At 40.2% G+C, this 26,612-nt stretch overlaps 1 protein-coding gene across 3 annotated transcripts in view; it reads left to right on the forward strand.

The window, feature by feature from the left end:
* DOCK8 (dedicator of cytokinesis 8) overlaps positions 1-26,612 on the forward strand; it is a 239,502-nt gene that overhangs the window by 177,827 nt on the left and 35,063 nt on the right. For all 3 annotated transcript variants that reach the window (XM_069576387.1, XM_069576389.1, XM_069576388.1), the window contains 10 exons: positions 1,535-1,684; positions 3,741-3,854; positions 7,903-8,058; positions 9,877-10,016; positions 15,046-15,215; positions 18,731-18,873; positions 20,916-21,098; positions 21,436-21,568; positions 22,500-22,587; positions 26,329-26,425. In XM_069576387.1, the coding sequence (XP_069432488.1) occupies positions 1,535-1,684; positions 3,741-3,854; positions 7,903-8,058; positions 9,877-10,016; positions 15,046-15,215; positions 18,731-18,873; positions 20,916-21,098; positions 21,436-21,568; positions 22,500-22,587; positions 26,329-26,425 (1,374 nt within the window). The remainder of the gene's footprint in view (positions 1-1,534; positions 1,685-3,740; positions 3,855-7,902; positions 8,059-9,876; positions 10,017-15,045; positions 15,216-18,730; positions 18,874-20,915; positions 21,099-21,435; positions 21,569-22,499; positions 22,588-26,328; positions 26,426-26,612) is intronic.

The following is a 26,612-nucleotide window of genomic DNA, read 5'->3' on the forward strand; positions in this document are numbered from 1 at the left end:
CCCGAGCTCTAGGATTTTAGATTTTTAGGTCTTCCCCAAGCTGGCTATGGCATTGTCTTAAAACGTATTTACCTATGTGTATGCTTTTGCTTCGTAGTTTACCTTTTCTTTGTTTTTGTTTGTTGTTAGTTTCTTTTTCTTAAATCTCTGTTTATCTCAGTACTAAAGAAAATTGCCAGCCCTGGCTTCTTAGAAATCTGCTATTAGAGCTCTTAGAAAGGTGAAAGTGTTAATCATTCAGTCATGTCCAACTCTGCAGCCCCATAGACTGTAGCCCACCAGGCTCCTCTGTCCATGGAATTCTCTAGATGAGAATACTGGAGTGGGTTAACCATTCCTTTCTCCAAGAGATCTTCCCAACCCAAGGTTCATACCCAGGTATCCTGCACTGCAGGCAGGTTCTTTACCATCTGAGCCACCAGGGAAGCCCAGCGCTCTTAGGAGTGAAAGTCATTTTCCCATACACTGTCTTTGTCCCCTCTCCTTCCAGTCCTGACCTAGGGGGTCACCTTGAGGCAAGTGTGGGCAGTTTAACGTTCCAGGACCATTTCTTTTTGCAGTGTCTCTCCGACTATCATGGACACATTTATAGAAGGGATAGACACCCAACCATACCATCTCCCAGCCTTTCCCATCCAACTGTTTCTGACAGGTCTGAGAGTTTCCAACAAGGACAGGATACAACCTCAGACTCTATCAAAGAAACTGTATTGACCCAGGAATCTCCTGGCCCAGGAAGAAGTCCAAAAAAATAAGCATGATGTTGATTTAAAATTGTAGTAGGCATTGAGCTGGTGTTGTCCTAGTCATAATGTAGGCTATCACTGATTGATAAATAGGTTTTTATTTAAACTACATATACATTAAATATGTATTTTAAATATAGAATTATATACATATTTATATATGTATATTTAGCAAGCTAGTTTTATAAAACTCACAACATAATTTCTCCTAGAGACAAAGTTCCAAATAGTGGTTAAGTTTCCAGCCTGCATACTATAGAATTGTGTTTGGAAAAACTCTTCTTCCGTTCTACTTGAAGCTGACATAAGAGGGACATTTCTCTCTTCTCACTGTAGTTTCAGAGACAGAAATGACTTCGGTTTGCATCAAAAACAGTCTCCTAAACAGTTCCTTCTCCTGTAAAGTTGTGTGCCGTGACAGGACGGTGCTGCAGTGGTCATGGGGGGCGGGGTGCCGTCCAGGCCTGCCTTCCCAGCTGAGAGAAGGGGAGTCTTGCGACACTGCAGCTGAAGAATTAAGCTCCCTGGCTTTGACAGCATCAAGAAGGGAGCCCCTGACTTGGGGTCAGGGAGAGGGCACCCTTCCCACCTCCTGCTGCCATGGCAACCATCAGGGTGTCAGGAGCAATCTTCAGACCAGAGCCTGCATGGGCAACCAACCACCAGCGCAGATAAAGTGTTAGAAAGTCCATTGTTAATGAGTTTTTCTTCCAGGCTTTTCCCTTTTTCCATAGTGTACAAGCAGGTCACCAGTTTCCATGTTGACATTTCCCCCATCTTCCCTGTAGGTGAAAAGCATGGCCCAGTATGTACACAACATGGACAAGCGGGACAATTTTCGGAGGACTCGTTTTTCTGACCGTTTCAAAGATGACATAACTACTATTGTTAATGTGGTCACCTCGGAGATCGCAGCCCTTTTACTAAAACCTCAGAAGGTAACTGTGTCATTTTACTCTTCACTGTCTGAAATTTTTTACCCTGGGCATATATTATTTTCATAATCAAAGCACAATAAGACAGTAATTAAAATGTAACTAACTGTACATGACAACTAAATTCACTTTGTTATACTGGACAGCACCCTGTGGTGGGGCTGGGGCATTGCTATCAAAAATTACAATGTGGGGAATTCCCTGGTGGTCCAGTGGTTTGGACTCTTGGTTTTCACTGTCAGGGGCCAGGGTTCAATCCCTGCTTGGGGAACTGAGATCCCACAAACTGAATGGAGCTTGTACAAAATGAAATGATAATGTGGAATTAAAGCAGTTTAAATTATTGTATCAACACACTATGAGAGGGAATATTTTTGTTCTTAGCAAATATACCCCGAAGTTTTATGATATTTGTAACCTACTTGGACTTCCCTGGTGGCTCAGATGGTAAAGCGTCTGTCTACAATGCGGGAGACCTGGGTTCGATCCCTGGGTTGGGAAATTCCCTGGAGAAGGAAAAGACAACCCACTCCAGTACTCTTGCCTAGAAAACCCCATGGATGGAGGAGCCTGGTGTCCATGGGGTCGCAAAGAGTCGGACACAACTGAGCGACTTCACTTCACTAACCTACTCTCAAATGTTTCAGAAAAAAAAAAAAACTGAACATGAAGAGAGAATGATAAAGCAAATATAGCAAAATACCCAGCACTGATGAGTCTAATTAGAGGAGTTCTTTTGACTATTCTTGCTCCTTTTCTGTAAATTTGAAATTATTTCAAAGTAGAAAGTAAAAAAAAAAGTAAAATGAAATAAAACAAAATTCTAAAATTTGAAGCCGAATTAAAAATTCTATAACATTTGAAGCAGCAATGATTATTATTAATACCTTTATCATTATGAAGAATTTGTATGCTGCTCTGTACTTAGAAGAAACTTCCACTTGGTCATTTCTTATGGCAGACTTTAGGAGAGTGGCAATGGTGTCTCATTTTGGTAGGCATGAAAAATGAGGCACAGTGAGGTTGATAAATTTTGCAAAAGTCAACACAGCTAGCAGCAAAGTTAAGACTGAAGATTCCAAGCCCAGCATATTCAGACAGATACTTAAGTAGTGGTCCAAGTGGAGGACGCTAAGAGCATGAGGACTTGCCACTCCATGGTAACTGTGGAAACTTCTTTACTAAGTCTCCACCCATGCCAGTGGCTGATCAGCTTGGCCTGAATTTGCAAACTGGTCATCATAACAAGAGGAAAACATTTCAAATAATATTTTCAATAGTTCAGAGCAAATTGATTTATCATTCTGAGAATAAAGGACATAAACATGAAAAAGTGAATCCCTGATTGCTCTGAAGTGCTGTAAAATCCCTCATAAATATGAGCACTGAGAAGTAGTAAAAACTAAACCCTGGCCTCAATTTGTGCAAGAGTTCACTCTACTGGGTATGACTCTGCCCTCTGTTAGGCTAGGAATGCTGTCTAATTGGAGAAAAAAATTCCTTAAGTAAAAACTGATTTTTTTAATCCTGATAACATTTTCTGCAACAATCCTTTCAAATTAAGAATCTGTCTCATTGAAATAGTAAATACATTTCAAATTACTTTTGCTAAAACAGTCATTAGCAGAATCAAACAAATTATAGTAAAGCAATATAAATAAATTTAAGAAAATATGAGAAACCAGAGTGTAGGAAACTGTTCATAATATAATGTTGAATGAATAAATTCAGGACCCTGAATTTATTATATACAGAGAATAAACTCAATTATATACAGATAAATATGCACATAGGAAAAAACACCTAGAAGCAGCTATACCTAAATACTAACAGTAGATAAAGAATTACTTCTTTCAACACTCATGACATCAATTAGTTTCTAAAGTATATCGCTATAGTTTTGCAGGGTTACCTGCTTTGCTCAATGTCTTCCAGAGGGACACTGGCTGAAAAGATATGACCTGCCTCTCCCAACTTCCCCACCCCTCCCCCCCCCCCAGGGCCACAAGGTTTACTAGCAAATGATGGGGGTGTTTGTATCAATATGCTTGTTTTTAAGGAAACTGAACAGGCAGAAAAGATCAACATTAGCCTGGCTTTCTTCTTGTATGACCTCCTCTCACTCATGGATCGTGGCTTTGTGTTTAACCTCATCAAACATTACTGCAACCAGGTGAGTGTTCCCTCAGACCTAGCCCTGTTGTTCCTGGTTCCTTCCCATCTGACGTGATGCTCATTGCCGTGGCGTGCTCCCTCGTTCATTGCCAAGTTAGACAGTTTGACTCCTGTACATTCTGGGTTTTGTGGTACATTCTTCAAGTCATGTGTTTTGTGCCTTGAACTTTGGTAGACACACTAGTTTGTGCAGATTCCTGGAGCATTTACCAAACCAGCACAGAAGGGCCAACAAGGTCTGTGGGCACTGAGACTTATTAGTGATACAAACTGCTTTCTTCAGTTTGGCATTTAACAGAATTACATGACTGTGGGATTCAGTCTTTGACCAGGTATATAATCGAAAGTATGAGGTCTCTTTTCACACATTAGGGTAATTAATTAAATTGCAGTTGTAAAATTCTAACGTTAAAGAACTCTAGTAAAATCAGTCAAAGAGACTGAATTTCACTGAGCAGAAAGCAAATACTGTCATCTGGTATTAGTTTTAAGACCCTTCCCAGTACCCTCAAAGATATCAACATTTGTGGATGCTCAAATCCCTTCAACAAAATAGTGTGGAATTTGCATATAATTTACACACATCTTCCCATATACTTTAAGTCATCTATGGATTGCTTATAATATCAAATATAATGTAAATGCTGTGTAACTAGTTGCCTGTGCAAAATCAAGTTTTGCTTTTTTGGAATGTTCTGGAATTCTTTTTCCAAATAGTTTCAGTCCTCGGTTGTCTCACAGATGCAGAAACTGTGGATATAGAGGGTTGACTGTATTTTGTAATTACAGAGCGTATCAGTGCTGTCTCCCCAGATTTTTCAAATGGAATCCTACTTTTGTTCACTATTCTCCTCAAACTATCCCAATAATAGAAATATAAGTAGCAGTTACTGTTGCTACTCCTTGTTCATATTCCTGTTTTTTAGGACCACCATCACTGTCATTGCCACCAGCATCACCACCCACCACCTTCACCATCACCATCACTGTCCCTACCCTTAGTTTCTTCCTATGGACAAAGCTCTGTGTTCACATTATAGAAATCATCTTTCTTGATTCTTGCAAGGTGTTATTGTCAACATTTTGCATATGATAAAGCTGAAGTTGAGAGGAGTTAATATGTAACTTTTCCAGGGAAGAAAGAGCCATGGCTTCTTTACTTAAGGTACAATGAGTTAATCACTCTGTTCCACCAGAACTAATAACTCTCTGTAGTTAATCTTTTAGTGACCATAAATAAGTCACTCAACTTCTTTGAGTCTCATTTCCTCATTTGCAAAATAAAAAGATCTCTCCTCCCCTGCTAAAAAGACCATGACTGTTCTAAAGAGACTCCTAACAAGGAAGATGATTTACAAAGAATCCTAAGGAAATATCAGAAGTACCAGAGCAGGAACATCTTGTATAGCCTGACCTCCCGCCCCTGCTTGGATCTTCTGTCCCTGTCCCACCAGAATGGTGGGAGGAAGTGGTGGAGGAAGGTGCCATTTCCCTTTGCCATCACTCTTAGGTGTTTAGGATGGCAGGTCACTGGATGAATTGCAAATACGAGTTAATCTGTTTTCCAAAACGTGATGTTGAATATATGGAAAGAAAGGACTGGAACAGCACTATAAGCCCAGGGTTCGCCTCTGGTATAAAAAAATTTATCCATGACACTTGTTAAACTGTAAAGAAGACTCTATTCAGGACCATTGTGATAGGTATAAGGACCACTGCATTGGATATTTCAGTAGGAGAGAGATTGTGTTCAACTCTGAATACAGAAGGAAAAATGCCATTTTATAGCCAAGGAACAGGGTAAGAGTAGTGGATGAAAAACTACTAACAGAAAAATCAGGGGTAAAGGGAGAATTCTGGTCAAACTAACCTAACAGCTTTCTTGCTGAAGGCAGGTTAGGGTGATCAGAACCACCTGGGGAACATGAGGGGTGAGGAATTTGGTCATATCGCAAGGGTGAGAAATTACAGCTGAACTGATAGCAAGATCGTTGTGAGAACTGGGCCACCAAGGCTACAACTTTGGGCCCTGACCTTTGCAAAGGATGTTTGCACACAGGATGCACTTTGCCTGTGTGCATGCTAAGTCACCTCAGTCACGTCTGACTCTTTGTGGCCCCATGGCCACAGAGGACTGTAGCCCTCTAGGCTCCTCTGTCCATCAGATTCTTCAGGCAAGAATGCTGGAGTGGGTTGTCATGCCTTCCTCCAGGGGATCTTCCCGACCCAGGGATCAAAAGTGGCTTACATCTCCTGCATTTGGACAGGTGGGATCTTTACTATTAGTGCCATCTGGGAAGCCCAGACTGCGCTTTACTCTTTCTTAAACATTGCTAAAATTATTTTTGAAGTTTTTGTCTTCATTGAAGTTTCAAGGGACTTATGAAAGATGCCCACAATGTAGCCTTCTTTCAAATGCAGATATCTTATGCTTTCAAGTTCTGATAGCAGGCTTGACCCAACAACTCTGTGAGTGGCCATTGAGTGAAGGGCATAGACTGAGTTTTAATTAGTTTAATTTGCTGGTATCCCTGTTCAAAATCAGCCAGTAATACACATTGATAAGAGTATGGGTTCTGGTAAAGGTTCATACACAGAAGTCATATTTCTGCTTTTCTATAGTACATAATAGCATTCATTTTTTTTTTCAATAAATGTCTACTAACTACAGATTCTATAGGTAAAATGCCATAACACAGTGGCTTTTCCTAAAATGGCTGAAAATATGTGCTCATTTAAATTATATAGTTTATAAAACTGCTCTTAAAGTGCATGAAGAAGAAGCATGGCCATTTGTAAGGGTGAGTTGCTTGGCTTCCTGTGCTGGGCCAGCAGAGTCATTGTGGTGATATCCTGAGGTCGAAGCTCCATCCCTGGTGGCTCAGATGGTAAAGAATCCGCCTGCAATGTGGGAGATCTGGGTTTGATTCCTGGGTTGGGAAGATCCCCTGGAGAAGGAAATGGCAACCCACTCCAGTAATCTTGCCTGGAGAATCCCCATGGACAGAGGTGCCTGGTGGGCTGCAATCCATGGAGCTGCAAAGAGTCAGACACAGCTAAGCCCACGCAGCGCAGAATGTCCATCAAGCCCTTCTTTGCTTGCTTTGTCATGGCCCATAGTGTCTCAGTCCTTCAGTTGTTAGCCTGCCTGAGGGAAGCAAGGGGTCTCTTCCAGACTGTCATGTTTGCCAGCTTTTCATTGCTTTTTTCAGGGTTGGTTTGTTTGAAAAGATTTTTCCTGAAAATTCTCCCAGCTTTGTCTTTCTCCTCCACTTCCTCCTCTCCCACTTGGGGGCAAACTCCTTGGCTTTTATGCAGGACTAGTACTTTCACAAATAATTTGATTCTTTCATCTAGGGACTGGTTTGAGAACTTACCAGTGAGGCCTTTAATTAGAAACCACAAAGAACACTTGTGGCATTGAAGTCATCCAGTCCTATTTCATTAGTTTTATGTGGCCGCATGTGGGATCAACTCCTTTCCTTTAGTTTCTCAGACACGGTAGGATTTTTGTGAAATTATATTGTATTACAGTGAAGACAAAACTCCAGATTATTTTAGGCGTGAGCTTGCCATCCATCATATTAGAGATTTGACAAGGGTAGGGTTGAGGCAAGCATTCTCATTGTGGACAGCTGTTAGACTAGAATCCTAAAAGGAACAGTAAAGTGGCTCAGTGATAAAGAATCCGCCTGCAATGCAGGAGACACAAATTCAGTCCCTGGGTCAGGAAAATCCATTGAAGTAGGAAGTGGCAACCCACTCCAATATTCTTGCTTGGGAAATTCCATGATCAGAGGAGCCTGGAGGGCTACAGTCTATGGGGTTGCTGAAGAGTCAGACATGACTCAGTGACGAAACAATGACAATGGATGAAAGCTTACTGGACCTTCCTATAACGCAGTTTGCCATCTGTTGCCCTGTCCCACTCATTTTTATTCCATTGATTGCTGTAATCTGGGGAGAAAGAATAATTTTGTGTCTGTCAACCTCAACTCCATTCACCATAGAATAAAACCTCTTTTCTCTCCTCACTTTCTTACCAGCTGTCAGCCAAGCTCAACAACCTTCCAACGCTCATTTCCATGAGGCTGGAGTTCCTGAGAATTCTCTGCAGCCATGAGCATTACCTCAATCTGAACCTCTTCTTTATGAATGCAGATACCGCTCCAGCATCTCCCTGTCCCTCCATATCTTCCCAGGTAATCAGCTAACTGGAAAGTGTTTAAGCCATTTCGTTGAATTAGCTTGGCTTAGTCATTTATTCCTATGCAGGTTGGTCTTAATTAGAAGAAAAATTGAGTTATTCAAACCAGGTCAGTTGATCCAGATATACATACGTATGTTACCCAAAGTTATTCCATCTAACTAATCATTTACAAGCTACGTGATTGTTTTCTGTCTGGGTTCAAGGGTCCCTGCTGAGGCCAGCTAGAGCACGAAATCTATATGCACTATGAAAAATGTCTAATTCATAGAAAAATCACAGATCTTCTTTTGCTGACAGTCTTTACTTTAGCTTGACAGTCTCCTTTGCTCACTTCCCTTTTCCTAAACCTTAGCACCATAACATTTATGAAATCACAGTTAGTTTCCTTTATAATGATTCCCAAATGATCTAGTAGTAGTTTTTAACAGGGATACTGTATTATATCTTTGAACGATCCTAGAACTTTCTGCTGATTCTGATATAGAATGAAATTAAAAGTACAAAATGATTCCACCTTGAATCATATTCTCGAAACTTTAGCTCTTGAAACACTAAAAATAACTCCTGGTAAAATAATCGAATGGTCTGTTTTATAGAGTATATTTCTAAAAATTCTTTTTCTTAATCAGCACAGAAGAGTAACACTTGTATTACTATTTAGAGATGAGGCTTTGACGGCATGGCCAGTCTCTTTTTGTAGATCAATATTATGCAGGTTAGGTTTGGTGGGCCCCAGATTTCACAGGATGTTAGGAGGTATTATACAGATACAGAATTCTGAAGACAAATGCATTTTAGAAACGCTGTGTTAAAAGGTTTCTTTGCAATAGGCCATTCAAGAGTCTCTGACTTGTTTATATAAATTACACTGCCCCTGGGGTGGCAAAGGAAGTAGGAGGAGGTGAATGATAAGCAGTGTTTCCCAGAATGACTGGACTCTGGAAATCTTTTCTTTTTCCTCCATCGATTTGGGGGACTGGTGTCCTCTAGAAAAACTTTATAAACTACTGCTGTTTAATAGTCACATTCCATATATAGGGAACAAATCAGTAGCTCAGAATAGCAGGCAAGATTTCTTCTTTTTAGGTTTTCTTTCAGATGCATTTTCTTTGATACTAGCACAAAGGAGGAGGCTTATCTTAATAATTCTTTTAAAAATCTTAGCTATTCATGCCAGATGACATTCAGATTCAGATGTGTGCCGCATGACCATCTTCCTGTGAACTGGGAAAGAGCTGACTTACAAGCAGCTGTTCCACACCTGCCAGCTCTGCCCCCTCGTCCTCCCCCATATTCCCCTTCTGACCACCTCCCAGGGTCACCAAACTGGAAAGGCTGGCTAGAGACATTTGGAGCCTCTTAGTGACATATGAAGTGCACCCTAAGATAAAAGCACAGGTATTGGCCAGGACTGGCAAAAGTGACACTTCCCTGCCTGATGCTGCTCTGGTTTCCAGGCCAGCAAAATCCAGGCAATGTAGGTAAATCATATTCAGAAGTATAAACAGGAACCTTAAATAAAGGTGGCAGTCTGTTACAGAGGAATCACCAGCTCAGAGCCATATCATGGGGTAGAATCCCCATTTCCCAATCCAGATGTGATCCTAGGATTTTAGTCTTCCTCACTAGTTGAGCAGAGTGGACACTCTAAGCCTTAGTTTCTTCATCTGACACGTAGGGACATGAGCAGTAACTGCTTCACTGCGTTGTGCCTACAGAGCCTGGCTGGTAGCATGTGCTCGAGGCATCCTCGCCATCGTGGTGTTAATTCTAGTTGTTACTCAGAAAACTGTCCCTTACATTTCTGTAGAACTCCAGCTCCTGCTCGAGTTTCCAGGACCAGAAGATTGCTAGCATGTTCGACCTGACACCGGAGTACCGCCAGCAGCACTTCCTCACCGGGCTTCTCTTCACCGAGCTGGCCGCTGCCCTGGACGCTGAAGGGGAAGGGTATGTTTCAAACATTTATAATGGAACAGAAAGCAAAAAAGAAAGGATGCTCCTTGCTAAATTTTTGCACTCTGACCTCTCTTCCTTGGTGAAAATCTCCACCATTCACCAGTTCCAAGGAATAGAAGCAGCCACGTTTTAAGAAAGTAGTGCCAATAGGAAAGTGGAAAGGCATGAGGGATGGAGAGTAACCATAAAATAACTCTTTTCAACTGCTTATTCATGAAGAGGAAGTTACCAATTCTACCAAGGCCTCCAGTGGCTCAGACTGTAAAGAATCTGCCTGCAGTGTGAGAAGCCCAGTTTGATCCCTGGGTCAGGAAGATCCCCTGGAGAAGGAAAGGGCAACCCACTCTAGTATTCTTGCCTGGAGAATCCCATGGACAGAGGAGCCTGGTGGGCTACAGTCCATGGGGTCCCAAAGAATCAGACATAACTGAGCAGCACAACTAAGCGACTAACACTTTCACTTTACCAATTCTGCTAGGTTTCCCCGGGATGCTTGGTTAGTGAGCTGCTTAGAAACAAAGCTGTTTTTATGGTATACCTTGGGTGACCTTTATGCACAGAGGCAACAGCCAGATGCCACTTGGCGCACTGCTGACAGGGGCTCAAATCCAAGGAGTGTTAGGATTGGAAAATAATTTAGATTCAGCCCTTTTAGTGTTCAGGTTAGGCCCATGGAATTGAAGGAACTTGCCCAAAGTTACACAGCAGACTCAAGTCTAGAGACTGTAGTCTCCAGAGTCCCTACCTCTTGTACCACATTAGCTCTCTGCCTGAAAACCTACTCCTACAATGTCAACCTTCTTCCTCCCTCTGTTCAAGAAGTTTCTGAAATAGAATGTGCTGATTAATGGCAGCATTGCTGTATGTTATAGATTCTTGTCTAATTCAAGATTCTGAAGTTTTCTCAAAGTATTTATAACTTTGTGACAAAAATAGGACATCTCTGTATGAAACAATTACAGGAGCACAGGTTTATGTAACTTCAGTAACAAATGTGTCCCAAATGCTTTGTCCATACTGATAATGCCTAAGGGATGGTAGGTCTCTGTCTCCCAGGAGGTCATTGTGGGAAGTCTGATGTTCTCAGCTCTGAATTCTGCCTCCTTCCAGAAATTCAGGCACCAAGTATATCCTTAGCTTCGTTTTCCAAGGCTTCAGTTTCATCAAACTCCTCCCAATTTTCTCAGTAGAATTTTCTACCCTATAGCTAACATGAATTTCCACAGCAACACAAAGTGCCTTGACACGTATGCTGAGAATGTGCTGAGAAGGAGGCTTGTGCAGTAAGAAAATTGCCTTCACACACACACACACACATGCATGCATACTTTATCTTAATTGTCCAGAGATTTCTATGATTTCTGAAAGCGTAATACTCTTTAGTATCTACATGAGTGGTAGTCTCTATTTTCCATTTCTCTTCTAGTGAAATGTCTAAGCAACCACACTTTGCATCTGTTTTGATTCCTCATAAGATTGTTGCTGTTATTTTACTAGCAAGAGAGTAGAGTACGTTCAGAGATCATCATGTAATTATGTTTACAGGTAGGTCAGTTTTTTCAAAAACACACACACACACACACACACACACACAGCACCTCTTCTACCCCCCAAAGGGTAACTAATTAAGAGTGTCACTCCTTTGGCAAAACAGTAATTCCTGATTGTTGAGTTGCCAGTAACTCTCCTGGAGAGTCATTAAAAGTACCATCTTAGACTTTATATATGAGCAGAAGTCTCAGAAACAATTTATTTTCTGACAATACATCCTTTTGATCAGTTCTTCCTTTGGCTGCCAAAGCAATTAATAGTCTTACCAGCACCCACCCATCTGAGGCACAGAGCCAGCGGTACACATCTCAGCCGCTGAACTCCTGAAAGGAGCCACAGCTCTAGATCCTAAGGGATCGCCGTGGAACCCTTCTTACCTGAGGGTGTCTACAACACCCATACATCACTAAATCCATAGTGATTTTCAAGCATGTGTAAATTATCTAGCATTTTTGTGCTGTGCTACCAAATGTTTAAAGAAGAATTAATTCCAATCCTTCACATTTTTCCAAAAAATAGAAGAGAGGACACATCCAACTCATTCTATGAAGCCAGCATTACCTTGAAGGCAAAGCAGATAAAGATATCACAAGAAAACTGCAGACCAATATGAATATAGATGTAAATATCCTCAATAAAATATTGGCAGACTGAACTAAACAACACATATTAAAAGGTTATACACCAAGGCTAAGTAGGATTTACTCTAGGAATGCAAGATTGGTTTAGCATCTGAAAGTCAATTGATATAATAAAGGACAAAAACCCCACTCAGTCATCTCAATAGAAGAATAAAAAGCATCTGACAAAATCTAGTACCTCTGGAAAACACTCCACAAACTCTGTAGGAATATGTGAGAATTTCCTCAACCTGATAAAGGCATCTATGAAAAACTCACGGCTAATATCATACTTATTGGTGAAAGATTGAATACTTTCCTTACAAGGTCAGGAGCAAAACAAAAATGTCCACTCTTTCTTCTTCTATTCAACATTTTACTGGAAGTTCTACCCATGGAAGTTAAACAAGAAAACGAAATAAAAGGCATCCATATTGGAAAGGAAGAAGTAAAGCTGTGTCTGTTCACAAGTGACATGATTTGTTTATAGAAAATCCTAAAGTTCCCACCAAAAAAGCCATTAAAGGTAATAAATGAGTTCAGCAAGGTTGCAGGATACAAGATCAATATACAAAAATTAATTGTATTTCTATACTCCTTTCATGAACAATATAAAACTTTAAAAATATTCCACTTAAAGTAGCATCAAAAGAATAAAATTCTTAAGAATAAATTTAACAGAAGAAGTTTAAGACTTGTTCACTGAAAACTGCAAAACACTTTAGAAAGAAATAGATCTAGATAAATGGAGAGACATGACATATTCATGGATCATAAAATTTAACATTGCTAAGATGGCAATACTCTCCAAATTGATGTACAAATTCAGTACAATTCCTCTCAACATTCCAGCTGGCCCGTACGGAAATCGACAAGCTGATACTCAAATGCATTTGAAAATTCAAGGGACTCCAATATAACCAAAACAATCTTGAAAATAAAGAACAAAACTGGAGAACTCACACATCCCACTTCAAAACTTGATACAAAGCAAAATTAATCAAGACTTGTGGTTCTGATCTAAAGATAGATGTATAAATTAATGAAATTAAATTGAGTCTAGAAATGAATCCTTACATTTATAGTCAAATGATTTTTCAGTGAGAGTGCAAAACAATTGGTGAAAGAATAGTGTTTTCAAGAGATGGCACTAGGAAAACTGGATATCCACATTCAAAAGAAGAAAATTGGACCCCTATCTCACATCATATACAAAAGTTAAAGTGTATCAAAGACCTAAATGTAAGTGTTAAAACCATAAAACTCTTAGATTAAATCATAAGGGTTATCTTCAAGAAATTTGATTAGGCAGTGGTTTCTTAGATCTAACATCAAAAATAAACTCAGCAAATGAGAAAAAGAGGTAAGTTAGACTCCATTAAAATGAAAACTATCCTTTAGAGGACATCATTAAGAAAGTAAAAAGACAGCAAGCAGAATAGGAGAAAATATTTGCAAATCATTGATCTAATAAGGGATTTGTATCTAAAATATATTTTTTATGTCTTATAGCTCAATAATAAAAGAACAAATAACTCAATTTTTTAAAGAGCAAAGTATCAGAACAGACATTTTCCAATGAAAATATGACCAATAAGCCCATGAAAAGGTTTTCAACATAATTATCCATCAGGGAAATGTATATCAAAACCAGTTAAATACTCCTCTGTCTTTGTTCCTTTGGGCTGCTCTAACAGAAATAGATTAGGTGGCTTATAAACCACAGAAACAGTTCTGGAGACTGAGAAGTTCAAAGTCAAGGAGCTGACAGATTTAGTGTCTGGTGAGGACTCACTCCCTAGTGCACAGATGGGCATCTTCTTGCTGTGTTCCCTTGTGGCAGAAAGGGGCAAGTGAGCTCTCTGCAGTCCCTTTTATAAAGGCACTAATTCCATTTGTGAGGGCTCTGATGTCATGCCCTAAAGCACCCCCCAAAGGCCCCACCTCCAAACACTATCACATAAGGGATTAGTTTCAACATAAGAATTTGAGGGAAGTAGATCACAGTCAGTTCATAGCACCTGGCTATAATACAGAAGACAGATAATAACAAATGTCGGCAAAGAGAAGATAGAACTGCTGGTGGGAATGTAAAATGATGTAGTTCCTCTAAAGATTAAATATAGAGTTGCCATATGATCTGATAATTCTTCCCTGTGGTAGATGTCTAAGAGAAATAAAAAACCTATACCTACATAAAAACTTATACAAATATTCATAACAGTATTCATAATTCATCATAGCCAAAGAGTAGAAACAACCCAAATGTCCATCATTTGATGAATACATAAATAAAATGTAGCCAACTGGTAAAGAATCCACCTGCAATGCAGGAGACCCTGGTTCAATTCCTAGGTCAGGAAGATCCACTGGAGAAGGGATAGGCTACCTACTCCAGTATTCTTGGGCTTCCCTGGTGACTCAGATGTTAAAGAACATGCCTGCAGTGCAGGTTACCTGGGTTTGATCCCTGAGGTAGGAAGATCCCCTGGAACCAGGAATGGCTACCCACTCCAGTATTCTGGTCTGGAGAATTCCGTGGACTGTATAGTCCATGGGGTCACAAAGAGTTGGACATAATAAAGTGACTTTCGCTTTCGCTAAATGTGATAGGTCTATATGGTGGAATATTATTCAGTGATAAAAAGGGGTGAAGTACTGGTTCTGCAACATGATGAACTTTAAACATGGTGCTAACAGCAGAGCCAGGACCCCAAGCAGCTTGTCTCTGGATTCTGCACACCTCTACCCTACTTTGCTTGGTTTTTGTATCATCACCTCATTGTTTAGGAGCATTCTGGTCTACCTTGCTTCACTATAGCCTTTGGCTTTTTGTGTTGTGCCAACAGGATCAGCAAAGTACAAAGGAAAGCTGTCAGTGCCATCCACAGCCTGCTGAGTTCTCACGACCTGGACCCGCGTTGTGTTAAACCAGAGGTGAAGGTCAAAGTTGCTGCCCTCTATCTGCCTTTGGTTGGTATCATTTTGGATGCTTTGCCACAGCTCTATGACTTTACAGGTAACGATGCCTTCTGTTTCCTTCTTTGGATTGATGGGGGTTCCTGCCAGATTTACCCCTTAAATAAGGTTTCCATTGCTGTCTCCAGTGCTGATACGCCAGTGTGAGCCCTTCCCACTACCACTGCTTTCCAAACTTTTTAAACATAGGCCCTGGTAAGTGTATTTTTTAAGCCACATGTATGTGTGTTTTTCTAAATTGTTTGATCGTTCACTCATTCATTCGTCTGTTGGTACATGAACACTAAAGACCGTACACCACAAAGGATGAGAAAATAAGAGAATTACTCCTTTTGGTGACCTGTGGTCTGATGTCTTGAAATAAAGTGTTCCTTCTCTTTTATTTTATGAGCACTTAAGGAAAGAAGCAGACTCAAATGAGTCTAAACATTTGTACCATGACAAAAAAAAAATATGTTATCTGACACTATTAGGAAGGAAATGCTGCTATGGCAGAGGAATTTTGCCTTTGGCACTAAAAAGCTTATTAAGGTTGGAATTCAGTATCTCCCACTTTGGCCACCAGAGGAAAGCATCAATTGTTAAAAGGAACCTCCTGAGTTTATTTGCATGTTACAGTGTGGATTAGGGAATGCAGACAAACAAAACTACCCTCACTCAAAAACAACATCTTATCTGAGACCTGAGAAAGACAAATCCCATCTGCCTGTACACACACACACACACACACACACACACACACACACACACACACACACACTTCAGGGTGCTTTTTGCTTTTCCCTCAGCGATGGGAAGTTCTTAGAAATTACCACGCTATTCTTCTAAATGACGAATGCTTAAGTGTAGAATCCTTGTAAGGAATCATGCTTGGAACCTTAGAACTATCATGTTTTCTTGCTTCCTCCAAGCAAAATGTCCTGTGTGACAATTATTTCTAAACTTCTTGTGGTGACAATCATTTAGCTCATAAAATGAGGGGGGAAATGGGCAAGGAAGTTACAGAAGCTATCTTAGCCCACCAGATGAGCTGGCTGCACGGTAAGATGCACAGAGCTTCCTGTAGCAGTGCCTGAGTAAAGGGCAAACTGAGAAGATAGCTGTCTTCAGAATTTAAAGGTGCGATTCAGAGCATGGCTTTGCAGATCCCTTGTAGAATTTTGCATGGACATTTCAAGAAAGTTTCATTTGAGGATCTGTTATTTGTTTGTTCCCAAAGCAGGGAATCACGTTAACACACATTTCCCAAAGTTTCATTGTTGATTAAAATTTTCCAAATCAGTCACTTTGGATCATAACTTTTTAGCACTTGTTTTTTTTTTGGTTCCCAGTGCATAAGAAAGTTATTCTTACTCTGTATTGTAGTCTATTAAGCGTACAGTAGCATTATATTTTTTTAAAGTACAAACCTTATTTTTTTGTTTTTTTTTTTTATCAAACTTAGTTATTTAATTGAAGGAAAATTGCTTCACAATATTGTGCTGGTCTCTGCCATACAGCAACATGAATCGGCCATAGGTATACATATGTTCCCTGCCTTTTAACCTCCCTTCCACCTCCTGCCCCTTGCCACCCTTCTAGAGCACTTGGTCTTTTGTCATGTGTAAGACTATAAAACAGAAATACTTTTGTCTTTAGCAGCTCTTTCACACATTAATAAAATATCAATTAAAGTCAAAAAAATAAATAAATAAATCTCAATGATTTCTTTATGTATGCACTGAACTTTATAGTCATGATGTAGCTAACAAATGGGAAAACAATGTAAATATTCTATTATTAAAGATATTATATTTATTAGATATGAAATCTTTTGATTGATAAACTAAGAGTATAATATATTTTTTAATACAATAGAATTCAAATTCCAGCCCATTTATACTATATATGACCTTTGGAAATTTCCTCAACCTTTTAATGCCTTCCCTTCCTTTCCTCGGCTGTAAAAACGTGATAGCAATGTCTATATCTTAGGGTTGTGATAAAGAGGAAATGAGAGAACTTCTATGAAAGTCTTGGCAGCAAGACTCTCTTTTTCTTGTAACCATGAGCTTATGCGCATTTAGGAAAAATGAGAATGTATCCTCAAAGTAATCTTGATAATGTTATCAGGTCTTGAATAATTGCCACATGCTCTTCATTTCACTGTGTGCTTAAAATTCTGTTGACTTAAGAACAATAGTGAATTATTATTTTTTTAAAAATTGAGTTCTGTTTTTACAAGTTTGGCAGGTGAAAATCTGTTCACATGACTATTTTTTGAAAAATTGAAAGTCAAAAAACTATAATATTGACAGGTCTATAAAATTATGAGTTTTTAATGGATCAGTCAGACAAGTTTTAACACATTTTCCTCAGAACTACTTAAACAAATACTTTCTATGTGTAATTGATCATGATCTTAAAAATAAACCTTTTAAATTGTGGGTCCCTATTTTGTTTGCATACATCTGTACCTATGTATAAATATAAATATATACATGAGTATAATAAAGTAACATTTCAGACATTCAAAATCTAATAAATTATTGCTGAATTTGTAATAATGGCTTATTACTCTATAAGGTAATTATTTAATTCTGTAATTTTATATTCCTATTTGGCCATTATTTGAAATATATAAATGAAGTAAAAATACCATATTATAGAAAAGTATTATGAAAGCTTTAAAAGTTTTTCTTTTTACCGTTTGAAAACTTAAGTTTTCAAGCCTAACCTTGTGCTGGACATTTTGTCTCTTTTACTAGACTGCCTGCTTTTCCCTATAGATGGTAACAGATAAATAGTGCTGAATGTCAGGTTTAAAATTACTATGCTGAAATCCCTCTACTAAGCATATTCCCAGAGAAAACTGTATTTCAAAAAGATACATGCACCCTAATATTCATAGCAGCACTGTTTACAAGAGCCAGGACATGGAAGCAACCTGGATGTCCATCAGTAGAGGAATGGATACAGAAGATGTAGTACACTTATAAATGGGATATTACTTGGCCATAAAAAGGAATGAAATTGAGTCATTTGTGGAGATGTGGATGAGCCCAGAGACTGTCATACAGAGTGAATTAAGTCAGAAAGAGAAAAACAAATATTGTATGTTAACCCATATATGTGGAATCTAGAAAAGATGGTATAAAATTGATCCCATTTGCAAGGCAGAAATAGAAACACAGACATAGGGCACAGATGTATGGGTACCAAGTGAGAAAAGGAGAGGTGAGCTTTTACTGGCACCATAGTTTTGCCTTTCCAGATGAACTTCTTTCACTTAGTAATATGCATTTAAGTTTCCTCCATGATTTTTCATGGCTTAATAGCTCATTTCTTTTTAGCACTGAATAATATTTTATTGTCTGAATGTGCCACAGTTTTTTATCCGTTCACCTATTGAAGGACATCTTGGTTGCTTCCAAGTTGTAGCAATTATGAATAAAGCTGCTGTAAGCATCTGTGTGCAGATTTTTGTGTGGACATCACTTTTCAACTCCTTTGGATAAATACCAGGAAGCACGATTGCTGGATCATGTAGTAAGATCAATAATATTTTAACTGCAGCTGCAGAAGCTCGAGGTGGAAAAAATCGTGCAAGTGGCTCAGATGAAGAACAAGAAGGGACCAGTGCAATTAATCAGAATGTGGCATTGGCTATAGCTGGAAATTTTAATTTGAAGACAAGTGGAACAGTGTTGTCTTCCCTGGTATGTTGGTCCACATTTCTCCTGTTTATTTTTCATTTTGTGTCTTTTCCCATCTATTAATGGATGTGTTCCTCAATTCACCTACCAGAACCCAGGATAGAGCAGGCAGTGAGATTTCTGCCTTATTGCTCAATGCTGGAAGAAATCGTGTGAGGCTAGCAGTTGAGAAGGAAAATGACACAGGTGAGGTAACACAGAGTCAGACAGGATTCTGACAGCGGCAAGAGCCTCACAGAACAAATTCAGGCGATTTCAGTAGTGTTAAGTTCAAGGTTTGGAAAACCAAGAAAGATGAACTTGGAAAATCTGAGATATTGCAAAGGAGATCAAATCAAGGATCCCTCAGGTGGGAGGCTTGCACTCTGTGGAGTCTACCTCTGTCCCTTGCTGAGCTCTGACAATCCCTTTGCCAAGACATAGTTGCATTCTCCAGCTTAATTTAAGTTTGCATTTCAGTGTCGCATTCATATCTGCAGAGAACTCAACCCAGTTCTTTTCTGGGAAGACTGCTTCTCAGCCTATAATTCTGCTGTGCTGAGTGACTGTCTTCTCTTCCCTCTAGCACTCCCCGATTCCCACCCCGCCCCAACACACACCCGTAAGAGTTGAAGGACAAGAGGTGAAAAAGGGAAAAGACATGGGGACTTGACATCACTCATCCTACAGCTGAACAAATCTGATGTGCTTTCTGACCTCCTCTGCCTTTCTAATACCCATCTTACCAAAATTGGGTGCTTCAGGTGGTATGCGCCTTTATATTGTTTGTCTCCAACAGAGAAACTCAAAAGTCCAAGGTTCACCTCTTAGAAGATATTTCCTATGAAGTTTGGGAATGCATGTAAGAATTAAAGATTTTAAAATTTAAAAAAAATTAAAAAAGAAATAAATTTAAAAAAATAAAAAATAAAAAAATAAATAAAAATATTACTTCTTCTTGTGGTCATACTCAGAAAAACTAAAGTTAGAGTAACTTCGTAAGCCCTATCCTCCCCATTCAAACCTACCATTCCCCTCACATATGAACTAACACCTCTCTGCAGCTTCACTCCTACATTCCGCTGGATATTAGCTACGCCACGTGAATCACATCTTGTCCTTTGTGTTGTTTGGATGAGTGACAGAGAGTGTGCTCAACACTCTAAAATGAACACTTGTGGCCAAAGCATGAGAGCAAATAGCCTAAGCCCCCACACCCTGTCCCCGGGAAAACATAAATTGTTGTTGAAGTACTGTTCTAAAAGACTCCACTGAATTATGTATTTAATTCATTTGCTGAGCAGTTCATGACCCTTATACTTTGGACTCTGACAAAAAAGCTAAATCTTGACTAGTTAGGGTATTTTGGGAACCAAGCCAGGGTAGTTATCTGCTATAAATCCAACCCTGCAGTTTCCGGTGTGAAGGAGATATACTTGATTTTAGCAGCTTGGAAGCCCTTGTGGATTACTGAGATTGGGTAGGGGGAGGGCATGGTCAAGGTCTAGGGCAGACCACCAGACCACACTGCTCCTGAAACAGACTGCTGCTGCTGCCTCGCTTCAGTCGTGTCCGACTCTGTGCAATCCCATAGATGGCAGCCCACCAGGCTCCCCCGTCCCGGGGATTCTCCAGGCAAGAACACTGGAGTGGGTTGCCATTTCCTTCTCCAGTGCATGAAAGTGAAGTCGCTCAGTCGTGTTGGACTCTTAGTCACCCCATAAACTGCAGCCTACCAGGCTCCTCCGTTCATGAGATTGTCCAGGCAAGAGTACTGGAGTGGGGTGCCATTGCCTTCTCCAGCTCCTGAACAGAGGGTGTCCACAATTAGACACGGCTGAAAGCCTCATTAGAATACTGCCCCGGACCAGCCCCTTTTCCCAGCAGCCCAGCTCAAAGAACACAGCTTCGGCTGCCGCTGCCGGGAGAAGGCAGAGTTCCCCTAAAGAGACCCCCAGCCCAGGAAGAAGTACAGACACTGTGTCCTAGGAAACCAGCATTCCTTTCATTGTGTCTGCTGCTCAGCTTCTTCCCTTGCATCCACCTCCCAATCTGCCTCCTTCCAGCCCTACAAGCAGTACAACATGCTGAACGCTGACACGACCCGGAACCTCATGATCTGCTTCCTGTGGATCATGAAAAACGCGGACCAGAGCCTCCTTAGGAGGTGGATTGCCGACCTGCCGTCGATGCAGCTAAACAGGATTTTAGATCTCCTTTTCATCTGTGTCTCATGTTTTGAATACAAGGTATCTCTCAAGTTCTGTCTTGTCACTGTTCCCCTCTGTTTGGGCAATGGCAGCATCCTTAATTTTGTCTTATTTCTGTATTAAAGTCTATAAGCCATTTGCATATCCGTAACCTATCTAGGTATGATAATTCTACCGGGAAAAGATCTCTGTCTTCTTCAGAGAGAATGTCATTCCCGCTGACAGAATTTCAGCCAGAGGATCCCCTAGAACAGGGTGTCTGTGTAGCATATGTCCAAACTGGCTGATGTCACCATGGGGTGTCCTGCCTTTAGGATTCTCCCCGTGAACAGAGAGCTCCCCAAACTTAATGAACTCCTGCCTCTGTCCTGTCCAGGGAAAACAGAGTTCTGACAAAGTCAGTACCCAAGTTCTGCAGAAGTCGAGGGATGTCAAGGCCAGGCTGGAAGAGGCTTTGCTCCGTGGAGAAGGGGCCCGAGGGGAGATGATGCGGCGCTGCCGGACTCCAGGTGTGTTGGGTCAGCCGTTCCCTGCTCTCCGTCAGCAGAGTTTGGTACCTTTTGTGGGAATGAGCATCCTCCCCACATGATGAGTAGACACCATCACTTTCTTAACACGTTGTGGTAATAGAGACAAGCAGATTCTGGGATTCGGCGCACGATGAATGTGATATTAGCCGCATTCCTCTAAGGGAAAGCTCCTTTTCTGAGATCACAGGAGCCCTGAAAATGTCCTCAGATGGCCTCTTCTGTTTAAAACTTACTGGTGGTAAAAGATCCCATCCAAGAATATGAATCGTGGGATGGTGAATGGTGTCTCCCTCACTTCTCCCTGGGATATTTGAAGAGTCTATGTAGATAGTCCTACTGGATAGTTCTGGTTCCAAGATCATCTCCTCAAGTCATGCAGGGTTTACTAGAGTAGGTCCAGTCCCCTCCTGCAGTGGTCTTAGAGGGTCCTACCCCACAGTCTGAGAGTAATCTCCAAAAGGCTGAGTTCTGCTCTTTAGGGCATATCAGCCTTATCCATTGTGCTCAAGGAAAACAAAGTGATGGTTCCTGCTCTTCAGTGGGACACAGTGGCAGAGAACTTGGAAGGAGCTGAGCTTCTCAGGGGTGGTTGGGCACCCTTTTTCAACACCAGCACTCTTCGTAAATAAATAATTTGGGGAGAAACCCTGTTTCACTAGAACCCTGTGTCCATGGGAGGAGATGTGCTTGCCAACACTCCAGAAAGGCTTCTGAGGTCTAGCCTGTCAATCAAAGAGCAGACTAACCCATCCCAGACTTGGTTGTGAGTTTGGCCTCCCACCAGCACCAGCATGGATTCTAATTATCTGGAGAAATAGCACTGAGTCCCCTCAGTTGAGCTTGTTAGAACTTCTGGTTATCTTGCTACTACTGCTAATCAAATTCCTGTTGTGCATTTCTTAACTCCTAGGGAATGACCGATTTCCAGGCCTAAATGAAAATTTGAGATGGAGGAAAGAGCAGACACATTGGCGGCAAGCTAATGAGAAGCTAGATAAGTAAGTCACTCAGCAGCTTTGTGCCACTTTTACCTAAAGTTCAAAACGATTTTTCCCAGACTACTTGTGTTACTGAAACAACTACATCCTTCAAAGGGTAAGAAAATGAAACATCATTACCTATATACATTTAGCTCATCCAGGGTTCCAGGATAATCAACGGTGTAAAGAGTTATGATTTCCAGCTCTTAAACATTTATCACATTAATAAGCATTTAAAGAAAACTAATGTTTAGCAATCTCAGCTATCTAAACAAAGGTTGCTGATGAGGCAGGACAGGGTACCCAGAACCACTTCATTTCAATCCATATTTCCACTCCAGAAATGTGTACAAAGATGTATATTCAGGGATATTTATGTCAGCATTACATAAATTTGAAAAAAAATTGTTGTTTAGTCACTAAGTCTTGTTCAACTCTTTGCAACCACATGGACTGTAGCCTGCCAGGTTCCTCTGTCCATGGGATTTCCCAGGCAAGAATACTGCAGTGGGTTGCTATTTCCTCCTCTAGGGGGTCTTCCTGAGCCAGGGATCGAACCCGAGTCTCATGTGTCTCCCAAGTCTCAATGCGCCTGCATTGGAAGGCAGATTCTTTATTGCTGAGCCACCAGGGAAGCCCCACACAAAATTGAAACATTCTAAATGTTAAAGAATAGGGAAATAGATAATGAAATATTAGGTTGGCATTTAAATGTTTCCAAATCATTTTAATGATATGGGAAATGCTTTTGATTCAATGTTAAGTGAACAAAGCAGACTAGACATTTGTTTTTAGAGTATAATTTTAAATCTCTACACATAGTAGATATATTTTTAAAAGACTGGAGGGAAATCTCTTTGTGTTGAGAGTGTTTGTGAAGGATGTTTTACTTTTTATACTTTTCTGTATTTCCTACAATGAATGTGTATTACGATATATTATTATCAGAAAATAATGCTAAATTAAAAGAAGAAAAACCTGCTTGGATTGCAATATATGCTATATCCATATTGCAATATACACTATATCCATATTGCAATATACACAACAGTTTGGACCTTTGAGGGCTAAAACTAAATTGTTTGAATAGATAGCACATATTAATATCTGCTGTTCCTCTTAGCAAGAGGTAGCCTACTGAATCCTCGGGTTCACTGGCAAAGCATTATGTGGCTTAAGACAGCCCCTCCCCAAATGCATACACTTGACAAGGCATACGCAGGGTATCCCCATGGTATATAAAACATCCGTTGTAAGGAGGGGTGGGGGATGAGGTGGGCTTGAGTAGCAGTGTTTTTTTATAAATAAATATGTTGCTGTCTTTGTTATCACAAGAATGGATCATTCTGGTTCATTTGTGGGACTTTTGGAAGTCAAGTTTATTTTAAAACATTAAGGAGATAAATATTTTTATTATATGTGTTACTTGTATAGCCCAGTTGTTCCTTTTAGGAATCGTATCCATTTGCTTTGGGTATTTTGTGCTGTTCTAAGTTCCCTGAACTGATTTATAAACTATTGATTCTGAGAGTCTGTAAGTTTTAATTTAGGCATTGAACACCCCCACCCCCTCTCCACCCCACCAACACACACAAATTAAAGAACTGTTGCATGTAGTTAGTTAACGCAGAACTGCTTAGGCAGTTAGGCCATCTACTCCATGAGATTAAAAGAAGAGCCGAACAGAAAGCATGATTGCCTGGGCTGTGTAAGTGGATGTTTGGGGAAACCTTTCCCTTTTGTCACAGAAACCACACAGTACTGAGGCTTTCCATACAGGGCATACCAAACCCCTCCAGGTCAAGTCAGCCCTGAGCTGCGTTTTGGGCTGCTTGTTACCAGAGGTAATGATTCACTTCTGATCATCTTCATGGGTGATTTTTTAAGAGAGACACCGTAGTAAATTATAACCATGCAAGTTAGCTGTTTGGAAAACTTTTGTAATTATAGCAGTGGTGTCTTTCACCTTCTTTTAGATCACTTTTCAATGATTTTGGCTCTGTTTCTTTTAGAGCAGTCATTTTCAACCCAGCTGTGTATTAAAATTGCCTGGGGAGCTTTAATAGCTCCCAGTGCTCAGATGTACCCCAGGCCAGTTAACTCAGGATCTTCAGCAGTGGGACCCAGAAAACAGTATGTGGTGAAAGCCCCATTTGATTCTGGTGAAATCAGATTTGAGAACCATTGTTTTGAAGAAATAGCTGATAAGCTTTTTAAATCCAGATTAATGGTGATGATGGTTGCACAATATGAGTATACTTGGGACCACTTAACTGTACACTTAAAAATGGTTAAGGTGGTAAGTTTTATGTTGTGTGTATTTTGCCACAATTTAAAAATTTGGGGAAAAAGCCCCAGATGAGGTCATGCTCGATCTGCACTGTCTGGCATAGTAGCCATGGTGGTACAGTAAGTGAAAAGAGACATGCCAGATTTCGAACTTAGCACAGATAAAAGAATGTAAAATATCTCATTAATACATTTTATTGTGATTACACATCAGCAATATTTTTGGTATATTGGGTTCAATAAAATATATTAACATTCATTTCACCAGTGTGGCTATCTCAAAATAGAAAATGACACAAGTAACCCCCCATTATGTTTCTGTTAAATAGCTTTGCTCTAAATCTAAACCTACCAGTAAATTAATAAAAAGAAACTTTTCTGTTTCACTTCTTTACATAAATATTGTCATTTGGAGAATGAGGAAAAAGTATAGAGCAGCTTGGGACCACAGAGCCTATCCTAGGCATGAAAACATGTAAAACATAGAAAGTGTTAATTCTGAGTCCTCAGTGGTACATAAGCAACAGCAATGCCCCCATCATTGGGTGAAGGGACTCGAGCACAGCTAAGTGATGATCTTGGACCAAGACTTTTGAGCTCATATCAGGATGCCCCAGCCCCTATGGCAACACTTTAGCCACTGGGACATCTTGAGAGAGTCAGTTCTTCACACTTCCCTTTGCTGGCCACTAACTTTGAAGATATGAAATTTCTCTTTCCAGCTTCACTTGAAATTTATGAGAACGGATGAATTAATACATAAAATGCTCTGATTCCTTTAAAAAAAAAAAGAACCTAATAGAAAAGCAGCACTAGGTAATTTCCCATTCCCTAGGGGGTAATAAACACTGACATCCAGCAGGAAGTGAGATGGTGTGCCCGACAGGAATGCAGCCTTGCTTCCCATTGGAAAAGGACAAAAGGCCCATACTTGACTGTGCAACCCCAAAGCAGTCTTTGGAAAGTCAAGACACTGACTCTTGCCTGACCACTTCTGAAACATCATCCTTTCCTAATCCAGCAGCATCGTGATTAGCCAAATTCACGACAAACCCAGTCTCACTTCCTCTAGCTTGTTGCAGAGGCCTTCTGGCTCAGGTTGGGAGATGATTCTCACAGGTGAAATGCAAGAATGACCCTCAAGCTTTAAGCAACAATCTGATTGGCTGGCCTAATTGCTAGTAATAACCAATAATTGCTTTTCTACCCATTTGTTATTTTTATAATTGTCATCATTCTTCATAATAGTGGGGATGCGGATGGCCGGGAGGCTCTACCTAGAAAAGCTTTTAACCAGGCTCCAATTATACAAGGTACCTATATTCCTTAGTTGCCAGTGACCAGCTGCTTTGTTTTCACTCCTAGATTGACTCTTCAGAAGATTTCTTTACACTTGGCATATGGATTACCATCATCAGGAAATGACCAGATTTGATGTGCACTTTAATTTGACCTCTTTTTGTTTCTTAGAACAAAGGCAGAGTTAGATCAAGAAGCCTTGATCAGTGGCAATCTGGCTACAGAAGCAAATTTAATCATCCTTGATATGCAGGAAAACATTATCCAGGTGAGGACAACAAACTCCTGATCTGTTCAACATGAATATGTCCACTGGAATTTAATAAGAATCCTTTATAGAAAATTGAGAAAAAATAAGCGTGATGAAAATGCTATTTGTTTAATGAAGTCAGGAAGTTTACTATTTACAGTGAAAGTGAGTTACTCAGTTGCATCTGACTCTTTGTGACCCCATG

Source organism: Ovis canadensis, chromosome 2 (genome assembly GCF_042477335.2).
Source record: "Ovis canadensis isolate MfBH-ARS-UI-01 breed Bighorn chromosome 2, ARS-UI_OviCan_v2, whole genome shotgun sequence".
In the NCBI taxonomy this organism is placed as follows: domain Eukaryota; kingdom Metazoa; phylum Chordata; class Mammalia; order Artiodactyla; family Bovidae; genus Ovis; species Ovis canadensis.